Genomic DNA, 14,171 nt, shown 5'->3' with positions numbered 1-14,171 from the left:
TGACAGATGAAAAATATGCTTCCTTCTCCTCTATTATATATAGGATTATTTGATTCCTGTTATGTTACAAAGAAGCACATTGCAGTCACTGAAACTTTGCTTTTGAAACAACTCAGCTCATTCACAGTCAGCAGTAGTGCTGCTATCAGTGGGAAAAACATTCTTATCAGTGCAGGCAGGTGTATTAAAGTGTCCCAAATATTTAAGTAGACTATTTAAATACAAATCATTGACATCTCAAAAAAAGACACAGATTTTATTTAAATTGAAAGGGTAAGAAAATTCTTTGCAAATCCATTGATTTCCCATATGCTGGTAGGGTGCTGTTGAGAGTTTTGGAATCTGACAACATAGGAGATTAAAATAAAAAGGAGTGTCTGAGGTAATCTTATTAATGGTAATCTAACATAATGGAAATAGCAAGAGATTGTTGATGTCTGCCATGAAGATTGTCTTTTTCATCCAAGAAAGAATGATCAAATGGGATTTGCAGGAGAATGCAAATGAAAAAGTGAGGTGCAGGATTGGGGCTGTGATTCAGCTCTCAGTTTCTCAGGGTGGTGTCAGTCAAGCACAAAGCTTGATGAGCACCATCTTTTCATGCTAGTCTCTATTTATTAATTTGGACTGTCTGTTTAGCATCAAACACATCAGATTTTGTCTTTCCCATCCTGTTTGGGTTGTTCAGGATGTCAGTCTGTCATTCCTTGTAGGAAACATTCATATATATGTTTTCCTCATCAAGACACATTAACTTGAAGCAGCAGTTCTCCAAAGTAAACTGAAGGATGGGCTTTTATAAATAATAACTTTCTTCATAATTGAGCCAAGAAGAATTTCCTTCATGGACTTGCCAAAAGAACAGGTCTGCCTTTTATTTTATGCCTTTTTCTTAAATTTTACAGGTTTTCTAAAGAAATATGGTTTTTAATCTTTGCTAGTTTTCATGTCAAAAATGCTTATGAAATTCAGAAGTAGTTTTGAGGCTTGAACATCTTTATTTGCCTTAGGTTCCTGTTCCTTTAACCTTGCTGGATAAAATTTTATCAGGATTACACATCCTGAGTGCATGGACTACAGAATCAGGTGGTGTTTGGAAAAGAGAATGGATATCTTTTTCACTGTTAAGCCAGCAAAGTGTTGCTGGTTTTGCCTCTTCACGTAATGGAAAACTGTCACTTGAAGGGTGTCTTCTGGAGAATTTATTGACGGCTTTATTAATGTGTTAGTTCAGGCATGGTAGTTATGATTCAGGAATTTATTTCCAAGGAAATACTCCCACACATCTTCTGAGTGTTTGCACCCAAAAGCTGCAAGTGAATTTCTGTGTGCCAATTGACTGTGAAATGAAGCTAATTATTTTAAAAACAGAGCAGCCCTTTCTAAAGGCGCCACAGTTTGGGAACTCTTTTCTTTCCTTTAATACATGTATTGGAATTGCTGTGTTCTGTGAAGAAGAGCTGCAGGACTTGAGTAAGCCCAGACTAGTGACCTCCATGGGAAGGACAGGCAGGACTTCACTGTATCCTTCTGACTTTGCAGAGCTCACAGTTCCTTTAACATTTTCCCCATCAAAATCTTTAATTATGCACAAGTTTCCTCCCTCCTGGTGAGGAGCTGTTGAAGTTGCTCATTTTCCAGTACCACACGCGTGGCTGCTGCAGGAGCTCTGCTCCCCAGGAATCAGGGGACAGCTGGTGTCGTCAACATTCCCCATCCCTTTTTCTGTCTTGGTTTCCAGAGAGCAAATTATGATTACAGGAGCTGTTGGGGAGCACAGATGCTGAACAGTTGGATCACATAGGGAGCTTACATTGCAAAAGGCTTCAGAGGCAGGCAAGGAAGAGCTCCTTCCAGATGAACTCAGTGAAGTTTCTGCAGGTGAGGTCTCTGGACCTGAGTACAGGCAGGTGAATGTGTGGATTGCCTTAGTACAGGATGGTTTTATTCTTGAAACAAAGTTGTTTTTTCTTAGCAAGCTACTGGGCTTCTTGTAACTCTGTCCCTTTGTCAATGCAAATCTTCAGATCTTCCCTTGATTCACATTTGCAAGTCATTATTAAATAAGTAATTCCCCTGAAAATTCCCCTGTTCCCGTTGTATTTGGCAAGTGTCTTGGTCCAACCAGAGGAATCCAGATTTTGCAAAATGAGAAAGGGGGGGGAAGATGAGTGTGGTATTAGTACTCAGGATTCAGGTGTTTAAGGAACTCCTGAAGATTTTTGCTTTGTTCTACAAGAAAAAAAAATGAATGTATTGAAGGAGGTGCTAAGAGAAGTTTTGGAAGCAGGCAGTGTTGAAATAATCCAGCCAGAAAAGTCACTGGGACAGAATACAGTCAGTTACTCTTCCTTTAAATGGATTTTGCTCTGAAGAGAGGGAGTCTCCAGTCCACCTGCCATGGCCTGAGTCCTGGTTGCAATGGGAAAACCTCAGGTGTTTTAATGGTTTGTTACAGCCATGACTGAGAGGTGGGCTGCCTAAAATTTCAGTTGTCAGATGAATGTCTGATGTCCTAAAACTCAACACAGGCTCGGATTTTAATAATTTCCTACTTTTAGTTTGTTGCTTAGACCTTTTTTATGCCTCATTTTGGCAAGATCACTTTTTAAGCAGGATAGATGTTTTGGATTAAAACAGCTTATTGGAAAGGTGTTGGAGTATTTTTGAGGGTAGGTAATAGTAAACTACAAATTGCCTGCCTCTTGGAAAATTAAGTTAATTACTTCATTTTTCCTACCTTATTTTACAGCTATGACATTGCAGTTAAGGTGCAAGGTGTTAAAATCTTTGCTACAATTGAGGGGGTTTTGCAGGGGAGATATTTTGATAGCCTGGTGACCAGTGATGCAGGCAGGCATGGAGGGGTTACAGCTCTGTGCTCTTATGCCACCCCCTGAATTCTTTCTTAGCCCAAAATCGGCTTAGCCTGCATTCCTTGGGCTTAGGAGCTGCCCAGGTTTCTGGACCCTCTCTGGAACTCTTGGTGTGCCTGAAGCTGCATGGAGCTGGCTGAGAGTTGCTCAAAATGCAAAACGAAAGGGGAAAAAAAAATCCCTGACCCCCAACCCCACTGATCCGTGTCCATATTGAGAATTTTGCAGAGGGTGCTCCGTGAATAATTCAGGTTCTGTGTATCTCCACAGCTACAGGCTAATGGAGCTATTAGGATACAATCTTTGCAGGAGTAACTTTGGAGTTGCTGTTATTGAAGGGTTAGGTCAGGTTATTTTCAAGTTTGGAAACTAAAATCATTGCTTTAAACCCAGACACACTTACTCCCTGGCTACACCCTGGCTTTAAAATGGTTCCACCCTAAACCAGCTTTAGCTCAATGCTCGGTGTCTGTTTCCTTTCCCCACCCTGCATTCCATTTTCCCCAGGCTCCCAAGCCCTCCTCCTCCTCTTCCTCCTCCCCGTGCTAGCAGTTCTGATTCTGTTAATCTGCTTGAACTCCAGAGATCAGAGGCATTTCCCCTCTCTCCAGTGCCCTTCTCGCTATTTTATTTGTTTTCCGTGCTCTTCTTTAGGGAGATCTCAACTCTTCAAAAACTTCTTACCCTTTTTTTGGTTCTTTATTTTGAAATTACGAGTGAGAAATCAAGAAGCTTTTAGTATTTTAACAAAAATTCTATTCCTACTTTGCAATCAGTCCTGTTCAAGGCTTTAATTTCCTTATTTGCAGTGCTGCTTTTGCATTAAAATGTAGTATGAATTAATTCTTAAGATGCAGTGCCTGGGAATCAAACCCAAGCTTTTCTGTACTGGTCTCTGATTAATTTTTTATTCTCTCTTTTTTTTCTTTTTTTTTTTTCAAGGCACTTGTTTCAAAAGGTAAATATTTGTTCTGAGGATTTTCATAGTTTAAAACTCAGCATTCTGTCATATCACGAGTGCTAATATTCATATTTAATGAGGTACTTGAATGTTTTATTTCTGTCCCTTCGTGTTTGTGTCTGCCTCTGTCCTGAGGAGCAGCAGGGAATAGAGTCACTCCTTTTATTGTCTGTATTAAGAGACTTGGAAAAAGAGGTTAAGCTTGCAGTACTGTTAAAGTGATAGTCTCAAGTTACTCTACAATTCTCGGCATATTTTGGAGAAACAAGAGTGGCTTAAGGTATTTCTGAACTGCCCAGTCATTCCTGCTCCTGCAAGGATACTGTATAATCCCACTTTAGAATAGGTTTTAAAACAATTAACTCACCTAGTTTAGTCATTTTTCTCTTTTTTGGATTTGTTCTGTGTTTTTTAGGAAGATCAGCATGGGCCAGGTTTGCTCTGTAGCCCAAGGAACAGTTGAGGTCACTGACAGGAGGTGGGGGAGCAGCAGCAAGCAGCAGGGTTTGGGCCAGGAGCTCCTTCTGCTGACCACAGGAAAGTGTCTGCAGAACTTGATTCAATGGTAGAAAAACAAATATTACGGGAAAGAGATGAAAATTGATTATTTTTTTCCAGGTACCTGGAGGAGTGGAGGGAATTTTCCAGTTATTTGTACACTGATTACTGTTTTGAGGAAAACAAGGATGGGGATACACTTGTGCTTGGAATATGCTGCAGGAATAGCAACATAAAACCAGGTCATATTTGTGTAGAACAAGGCTGGTTTATTTTAGCAGTAGTGTTCTAGAGCTGATGAGGAGAATGTTTCTGTTGGTGAAACACAGAGAGTGAACATCCTATGGCTGTAGGCTGGAAAATTGTATTTTCCTCAGCTGGCATGGGCTCCTCCTGAGCCCTCCAGAAACAGGAGCAGTGTTGGAAATTGGCACTTTCCTCTAGGACAGTGTTTTTCAGACCTCAAATCCTGGCAGTCCCAGGTCACCCTGCTTTGAGTCGTGGTGGAGAAGCTGTAGTAGGGCTCAAACCTGAAAGAAGAGGGTTGGGAAAGCCCAAAGGAGACCAAGTTTTTGATTCCATAAGGATTCACTTAAGATATCTTACAGCCTTCAACATAAAGGCAGTTTTTAATGATCATATGTGTTGTGGTTAAATATCTATGTTTGCTTGATTGTTTCCTGCTTGAGGAAATTGGAGCTGATTCTGAATGCTGTGCACATTTATTGTATCCACATGTCTGCTGTTATGGTTGTAAAATAGTGCAAATCAAACCAATATAGCTCATGGCATCACTTCCCCATGTAAATATTGCAGTGGGTGAGAATGCTGGGGTTTGCTTAACAAATAGTGAGTTGTGAAACATCTTTTGGAAGATTTCTGTTAGAAAGGAGGAGGGAACTGAAATACAAACTTCAAGGATATTTTTAGCAGCTGGTAAAAGATTGTCATTTTTCTGCCAGCCTGTGTGCTCTTTTTTTTTTTTTTAATTCCCAATCAAAAACCACACTATGAAATGAAAGCTATTTTTTCTTTTTTATTTTCCCTGAGAGTTTAAAAATTAATTGCCTTTTGTACAGAAGGAGATCAAGCCAAACCTTCCTAAACTTACACAAGGAACATCATCCCTGGAATTCTAGATAAAATCAACTGTCAGGCAGATACTTGACCCAGATAGGTTGAAGAACCTCAGAAAATTAAGTCTTTTATTTCACCTAAGTTTTTTTGGGTCACATTTTGTCAGTGAACCTGAAACAAAAGCTGAGTTTAAGTGGCTCCCACTTTCCTTTGGTACTGAATTGCACCCCCACGCTCTCCTGCAGTTGTTCCGGTGAAAATCTCTGTGTGACTATCTAGAGAACCAGAGAGGGGAACTGATCTGCATTTAAATATAACTTTTTTAATAAATAAATAAATTTATTTTTAACATTAGTTCCCATCTCAAGTTCAATCACAACTATACATGTGGTCTTTGTGCTACTGAGGGAGTAGCAGGGGAGGGTGCAGGAATTTGGGATGGGAGAAGTTGCTGATGCTGAGACCTCTTCCCTTTCTGCTTGTAAACAGAAAAAAAAATTGTGTTATCCAGCTGTGTGCAGGAGATCCAAAACATCTGCCCCAGGAAGATGGATGCCCACATCCATCCCAGGCTGCTCCCAGGCCTGATGCTGTTGGCTTTGTTCATTACCAACTTGTGTGGTGGGTGTTGGATGGCACAGGCTGGGAGGGAGGATTGGCTGGAAGGCAGCTGTGCCAGGCACAGCAGGAATTCCAAGACAAGTGTGAAGTCCTGCGTGGGGCACAGGATAACCCTGTGCAGCAGTCTGGGTTGGCAGCCAAGGAGAGAGAAAGCAGCTTTGCAGAAAATGTCTTCTGGTGAGTAAGGAGCTGAAGAGGAGCCTGTGTGCCCTCGCAGCCAGGGAAGGCTGGCTGCTTGCCTTAGGAACAGCATTTGGAGTGCAGGATCCACTCTGGGCATCTCCAACTTCGACAAGCTTGAGCAAGAGCAGCTGAGGCCATCAAGATGGTGTGTGTGAGGAGAGGCTGAAACAGCTTGGTTTAAAATCTTGGAGAAGAGAAGGGGGTAGGTGGATTATCCAGGGCCAGACCCTTCTCAGATGTGGGCTGAGAAAGGATGAGAGGTAATGGATGTGAGTTACAGGGAAGGAGATCCTCACAGGGTGAAAGGAGGAGATTCTTCACAAAGTGGTCAGAAGGTGGAGGAAGGACCTGGGGAAGTTGTACTCTGTCTTCCCTGCTGATATTCACAACTGGGCTGTACAAGCTACTGGAATCTTACTCTGAAATAGCTCTGAAGTCACTTTCAACCTAATTTATTCTACAGTTCTTAAAGATGACTCCAGGTGGCAGAGAAGTGATGCTGCCCTAGGTCAGGATGACTTCTCACTCCCCTCTCTGATGGTGATGCTGCTTCAGATTAGGTCCAGCTGCTCCTCTCTCCAGACTGGACTTTCCTGGGTTCTTGCCTTGCTGGCAGCAGCATTCCTGTACCCAGAGGTGTTTTCCCTTCAGTTCACCTTTCCACCCTGATTCTGCCAAATTGCCTCCTGCAGGTGGGCTGAGCTACAGGAAGGGCTCAGGAGCTTTTTGTGGCAGGTGGTTTGAATTGCCTTTGAATTGCATTGTCTTTGGGGGCTGTGGGACTTGCAGAGTTGACTCCAGGTGCTGAGGGGTGAGGAAGGTGTGCTGGAGGGATGGCTCATGAAACACCCCAGCGTTCCAGTGAGCTTGGGAGGGCTCCTCAAAGATTCCTGAAATTTGCCAGGCAGGTGGAGAAACACACAGGAGCTGCTTTAAAGCTCTGTAAATGGTAGGTGAGGCACCGTTGCCCTCCTTTGAAGGGCTCCTGTGCCTGTGGCTGGCCCCCCTCACTGCTGGGAGTCACCTCTGTCACACAGCCCCGGGACTGGGGCCACCACGTCCCTGCTTTGTGCTCCTGCCGCTCTGAACGGGGCTGGGAGGAGAGGATGACAGATTTCTGATCCCCTCTTACCTCAAAACTGTAATGAAAAGAGCAATATTGAGAGAGAGCGACCTTGCAAAACGTTGCCTTTAGTTCTTGGGGATAAAGCTCGTTTCTGCTTTGAGTTTTCCAGCAGCAGATGCAACCTTGTATGGCTTTTATTCACTCCTTTCTCCCTTCTCGTGGGTTTAGTTCTTCAGCTACTGATTTCTAGGTGTTCAACTGTGTACATGAGAGAGCAGGAATAAAAGATGAAAAGGGGAAAAAATAATTAAAAAAAAAAAGAACTATGAAAGAGAATAATAGCATTGGGAGTCTGGGAAACCCCAATGGGGGTTTACGGAGAAGGGTAAAACACAGTACAAACAAGAAATAAGTGGTGTGAGAGAAGCAGACACTGAGGAGGTACTTTGGTAACAGCTGAGTTTAAGCTGTAATGAGAAAAAATGACAAAAGCAGGGAGAAGAAATACAAGAGAAAAAATTGGTTTGTGTATTAAAGTAATTAATTAAGGTACTAAATGGAGTCTTTAAAATGGAGCCTTTCCTTGCTCTTTCTGGGAAGGCATGTGTGTTTTGTTCAGTTGTTGGACTATGTTTAATGCTTTTTACTGTCAGCTTCTTCCTAGATCTTTGAAAATAAATTATCACATTAACATTTGGATACTTTTAGTACATTGCATTACTTTGATTTGTGCCATAGCCCTTTCCAAGGCGCTGCCAGATGTCTGTAGTGCTTGATTTCTTGTGACTAGTGCAACTTGCTTTTCCCATTCCTGGGTTTGTGACAGGAGCTGGGTTTACAGGACTTCCAGAGCTCACACAGTAGCCACCCTCGTTGTGTTGGGAATATTTTACTGCTCCTGTTGTCCTGGTGTGAGGTTTATTCCTCTTCATGGATCTGTTAAAGCCTGCCTGGTCTGTGTGGCTGGGAATGAAGTGTGTTTTGAGCTCAGCTGGGATGGGTGACCTCTGTGAGAAGGTGCTTGCAGTCCTTGTACCCTGTTAGGTGATGCTTCATGTGTAGGTAAGAACTTTACTGTCGTTTTCAGAATTGCATGGAAGTACTGTTGCCAAAACCGTCAAAAAATAAGCTCTGTGTTTTATTTGAGAATAAAAGCTAACAATAAAATATTCACCCAAGTCAACAAATTCAAGAAAGCTTTTCTAAAGCTTCTGTGTTTTGGAAAGTAGGCTGGTGCAATAGAATAACTGCAAAATAATGATTTGCTAAAGAGACTAATGAGCTCAGTTTCCGAGCAGCATTAATCCCGTGTTTAGCTCGGGATTTCCTGCGTGTGGAGCCCTGCAGTCGCAGGGGCTGCCCCAGCAGGGTGAAAAACGAGCTCTGCAGGGCTGGGATGGAGCTCTGGGCCCGTGGCAGTGAATAATTGCAGAATAGAAGCTCATTGACTAAAGCCTGGTTTACTGGGGCTGAGGCGCTGTAGTAAACAGTTTGGATTACTGGGAAGTGACGGATGCTTTCGATTCATACAATTCTTTGGCTGAATCTTGTTAAAAGGAGCTGCATTCTAGAGAAAAGAGAAGTGGTTTTGGAGGCGCTGTGGAGAGGAACTTGGTGCATTTTTTGGGTTTTGGTGTGCTGAGAGTATTTTAGTACTTATGTGACTAAGTGGATATTTATTTTGCCATAATGTGTGTTTGATTAGATTACATCAACTATAAATACTGGAAGCTCTGAAGCATCTATTTCGCTGTCTCTGTAATCTTGGCTTTTGAGGAACATTTAATGTCTTGTTGTGGTTACAATTAATCTGCGTGTGTTTTAGCAATTAGTGTTTATGTGCAGCGGGCAGCAGCCAATTCTGGCAACTGTCAATCAGCAGCTGTAACAGCCTCTGAAAAGGAGTGCAGAAAGCACAAGGTGGTTCCCTGCCTGCCTGGTTATTTGGGAATGCAGTTTTGTGGGCAAACACTCTTTCTGGCCTGAGTTATGTGCTGTGATTCCCCATGTAGGCAGTGGGACAGTGGTATTATTGTGCCTTTGATGTGATGAAGCTCTGTTACCTTACCAGTTTAATGGGCTAAAGTTTCATTTGCTTCCTTCACCACCTTTTGTAACAGCTGCTGGTTTTTACTGTCTTGTAGTTTTCCTTTATGTAGGCATGCTGGCTTGTTTTTTAAAAACCTTCATTATCCTCTAGAAAAGTGGATATCCTGTGAGCCACTAACAGAGGAATGACAAAATACATAAAAATTCAAAGCATTCGAATTCTTCTGCTTGGCTAAGATTTAATAAATCTGATAATATGGAATTATACAAGCAAAACACAGATGGAGGAGGGAAAATGGTTTGTTTTAAATAGAGAGCATCTCTGGTAGTTCACATTTATGAACTTCCTGCTGTGTTTGTAGCCCCCAGCCGTGGGCATTCCCTACATCTCCGGGGTGTGGGAGCACTCTGCCTAGGATTGCTTTTTCCTTATTGTTTGCTTTGAGGCTGTTTGTTTTTTAAAGGAACAACTTTAGCAGTAGGATGTACTGGCAGAACAGTGCAGCTTAGTAAAACCAATCTGAACATGTTCTGGAATCTGATCTGCCCTGAGCTGGGACTGGGAAATTTGCTGGCTGCTCCTGGCTCCACAGGCTGGGCACCTTGAGCGAGTCCCCACGTCTTTGTCTGGCAGCCACCACCTGTGAAATGGAGATAAAAATAATGATCTTCCTTCAGCTGTTTTCCAGGTTACAGGAGGTGGGCACGGTACCAGTGTCCTCATTAGCATTTTTTAATAAGGCTCTGCAGATTAATGCCTTGCCCTGGTTTGAAGTGGTGGAAACCAAGGGCTGGTTTGTCCCAGTGCCTCCTCCCTTCTGTGCTTCTGTACAGGAGTGAGTTTATTGCAGTGCTGTGTGTGGACAGCACCTGAATTCCTTGCCCTGAAGTGTGCAAAGTGAATTTATGGAAGCAGCAGGTATAAATTTTGTAAGTGTCCTACCACTGGTTCGAGTCTAATAGTTCCCTCTTGCATTAAGTAGATTTAAATCTCTTTTAAACTAGGAGGAAATAAAATATTCAGGATCTGCAAAACAGCTTCTTTCTCCATCTGATAGCTCATTATCTGTGCCTTCTCTTTGGATATAGATTTTTCCCCTCTCCCTGATAGGGGAAATGCCACAAAGGCATAAGTTTGTTGGGAAGCTTCAGCTCCGTTTGCCAGGTGCTCAGCTGGGCTTTGAGTGTGTCAGCTGTGTTTGCTGCTGCAGATTGTGGAGTAGGTAATTGCAATTTGTTTTATGCACTTTTAAATGGGCTAACAGCCCTTTTTGTGTGTAATTTTTGTTGTTTCATGTGAAGAATAGAGAGGAGTCTCAGAGTCATTTTCCTTTACACAAAAATACATAAATTATTTAAGCTGATAAGAGAGTCAAAGTTCAAACAAAGGAGGCTTTTCAATTAGAGCTCCCCAAAAATACAAAAATAAACAGTGTTTTTGCAGGGAGGAGTTTACTTTATCATAGCTTTTTTGGTTTTGTTTGGGTTTAGTAATTGATATATTTGTTACTAATATGTTATATTTTTATACAGTTTCTTTGTAGTTACATTGTTGTAAAGTGCCTGATCCATTTGTCGAGTTTTTTTAAACTGTAACACTTCTGTATAAAACCCACCCTGTGATATATGCTGGGAACCAATGGTTGCTGTGTATTTTTCAGAGAAGTGACCCTAAGGGGTTTATACTCAGCACCCCACTATTAGAGGCTGTTTATTACTGGTTTTCTCAAAACCTTCATCATGGGGAAGAAACAAAGAGTGAAAATTTGGGCTAACTGGAGTGCAAAATTAGGGAGAAAACACAAACCTTTGAATGTAATTTCAGTACTAGCAAACTATCCTGAAATCTTAGTTTAAGGTAAATAAATAGTCTTATCCAGGTTGTGGGTAGAATACACATCCTCTGCCCTGCCTTCTTAGCGTGTGGTACCGGCCTGAAGCCCAGGTGGTGGGGCAGGAGGGACGGGGCTGGAAAAACAGAACTCCCAGCTGTGGGGCAGGGAAAGGGGGATGAGAGCAGGGAAAGGGGGGTGAGGGCAGGAAAAAGGGGGGTGAGAGCAGGAAAAAGGGGGGATGAGGACAGGAAAAGGGGGATGAGGGCAGGAAAAGGGGGGTGAGAGCAGGGAAATAAATGGGGGTGAGGGCAGGAAAAGGGGGTGAGAGTAGGGAAAGGGGGTTGAGAGCAGAAAAAGGGGGTGAGGGTAGGAAAAGGGGTTGAGGGCAGGGAAAGGGGGATAAGGGCAGGAAAAAGGGGTTGAGGGCAGGAAAAGTGGGGTGAGAGCAGAGAAGGGGGGGTGAGAGCAGAAAAAGGGGGATGAGGGCATGAAAAGGGGGTGGGAGCAGGGAAAGGGGAGTGAGAGCAGGGAAATAAATGGGGGTGAGGGCAGGAAAAGGGGATGAAAGCAGGAAAAGGGGGTGAGGGCAGCACTCCCTCGCGGAAAGCAAAGGCCAGGCGAGCCTTGCTGCGGCCCTGGCTCCGCTCGCAGGCCGGCCCTGCTCCGGGCCGTTCCCCGTGTCTCTGACAGCCTCTCCCCGCTGCAGGCGCCGATGCGGCCGGGACGGAGCCCAGCAGCTCGGACAGCCGGGTGGAGCGGCCGGAGCCCTTCAGCAGCGTGGAGGAAGCGCTGCTGGGAGGGGAGTCCAGCTACATCCAGCAGCCCCTGACCCCGGACAAGGAGGACGCGCTCCAGGCTGCCACGGTCGCCAACCTGCGCGCCGCTCTGATGAGCAAGAACAGCTTGCTGTCGCTGAAAGCCGACATGCTGAGCGAGGACAGCTCGCTGCTCTTCGAGTACCTCCCCAAAGGCACGCACTCGCTCTCCCGTAAGTTGGCCTTCTTCTGTTTTTTTCTATATTTTTTAAAATTTTTTTTAGTGATGCTTTAAGGGAGATCTTTATTGAGAAGAAAATGCAGGTCGCCGCCTGGTTTGTTGCTGCTGGTGTGTTTATATCCAGGTTTAAGTCCTGCTTAATCCCACTTCCCATAAAATATGGAAAGTTTTGTCTGATATTGATCCAACTTTGTTGTTAACTGCTGAAGTCATAGAAGAAAATATCCAGCCTGTAGTGCTTGCCCGCAAATTTCTGTTTCTCTCATCTCACACAATGGTGCTGACAAACAAAATACAAAGTATTTGAGTCATTGTGGGAAAGGTTTTGAATCCAAACTTGATTGATGTTGAACAGCTTGAAGGTTGCTCCTGTGTCTGTGGGAACAATTGAGGTGTTGTAGATTGCATGATCTTTACTTCTTGCAGTTTAATTTTAGACCTGTAAGTAGTGAGCAGCTATTGATTTTGTTATACTTGCACCTGGGAATGAATGGCTTTTTGCTGGTGATCTGTTGGAGACAGCTGATGTGAACCATTAGGTGTGGACAGCTGATTTTTCAGCATATTTTTGTGTTTTCTTCATTCCAGCCTGATTCTCTAATGCATAAAGAAATTTCTAATGCTGTATTTTATTAATACTGTAAGATACATCATTTGTGGAATAGAATACAGCAAGCAACAGTTTTCTGAGTACTACATGTTAATTTCCAGAAGAAAAGGTTTATCTTTATCTATGGTGAGAAAACTGACCAAGTAAATAGAATGAAAGGTCACTTAGGATATCTATTATTTTATTTTCTTTTGGTTTTCTCAATGGGAAAAGATAGATAACTTTAGTCACAGAATCCCAGAATGCTTTGGGTTGGAAGGGACTTTGAAGATGATCTTTTTCCAGCCCCTTGCCATGGGCAGGGACACTTTCCACTAGACCAGGGTGCTCCAAGCCCCATCCAAGTGGCCAACTGATCCCTGGACTTGTGTGACAAAGAGAAATAATTGCACAATGCAGTGTCAGACTTAGTGTCTCTTTTCACTTCTCGTGTCTGAACAATGGGATTCTTTTTTAAAAAACCCAAAAACCTTGAAGTTTCTGTACCTTATTCTGTAACTTCAATATTTGTGGGGAATGGCTGGTGCAGTGTTCTGGTTTCTTTCGCAGTAACTCACTTCCCGAAGGATCTCCAGTTCAATCAGATTTCGACGGTTCAGATTGAGCTCCAGGGTTAAAAATGCCTCCGTTGCAGTGGGGCAGCACAGCTGTGGCTCAGTTCAGTGGCAGGGTGCCCTGAGCTGGCACAGGGAGGGCTGGGAGCCTGGGTGGGTGCATGGCCACGGGTGATGGATGCACCACGGCTTCGGGTCTGTGGCTCCTGACAGGTGAAATCAGCAATTTCATCTTCTGTCTTGATAAATTGGAATAATGACGGGGCTGCCCTCTATCCATCATCCTTCTCCTTGTTGGAGGATTTTAGGTTATACTTAAGAACTGAAGCACCACTTGACGTAAAGATAAATGTGTATGAAGCAGTCATAAATCCAAGTTAAAAATTAGAGATTGCCCAACCACCTGAGAACAGAGCTTGAGGATGGGCATGGTGCAGGCAGGAGACAGCTGGGTTTAAAATAAAGCTTGATACATTTCAGAAAATGATATCTCACTGAGGGGTGCCATGGCCTGGAGATCCTGTCCAGCCTGTATTTGAGGTCCTTATTTTCCAGTCTTCTCACTATTACTTGGACTTAATTCAGCTGAGCTTCAATTATCTCATTTTATGGAAGCAAAGTGAAATGCCCAAGTCAAAAGGAACATTTCCTGCTTGGTCTGTAGCTCTCACAGCAGTCAGGGATGTGGCTGTGGCCTGGTAAGAGGATTTTTATAGAAGCCAGGAGTTAAGAGACATATTTTTCTTTCATCTTATTCAGATTCACAGGTATCAATTTATTTTAATCACTTGAAAAAGATCTTGTGATATAAGATTCTCTTTTAAGTGGTCATTACTGAATACAAC

At 43.2% G+C, this 14,171-nt stretch overlaps 1 protein-coding gene across 7 annotated transcripts in view; it reads left to right on the top strand.

Annotated features, from left to right (window-relative positions):
* Window positions 1-14,171, top strand: part of ZBTB46 (zinc finger and BTB domain containing 46) — a 52,145-nt gene that overhangs the window by 19,505 nt on the left and 18,469 nt on the right. For all 7 annotated transcript variants that reach the window (XM_064391205.1, XM_064391206.1, XM_064391203.1 and 4 more), the window contains one exon: window positions 11,873-12,154. In XM_064391205.1, coding sequence (XP_064247275.1) covers window positions 11,873-12,154 — 282 coding nt within the window. The remainder of the gene's footprint in view (window positions 1-11,872; window positions 12,155-14,171) is intronic.

The sequence above is a fragment of the Passer domesticus genome, chromosome 16, assembly GCF_036417665.1.
Source record: "Passer domesticus isolate bPasDom1 chromosome 16, bPasDom1.hap1, whole genome shotgun sequence".
Lineage (NCBI taxonomy): Eukaryota > Metazoa > Chordata > Aves > Passeriformes > Passeridae > Passer > Passer domesticus.
Note: the sequence above shows the minus strand (reverse complement) of the source record. Positions and strands in the feature narration are given on the sequence as shown.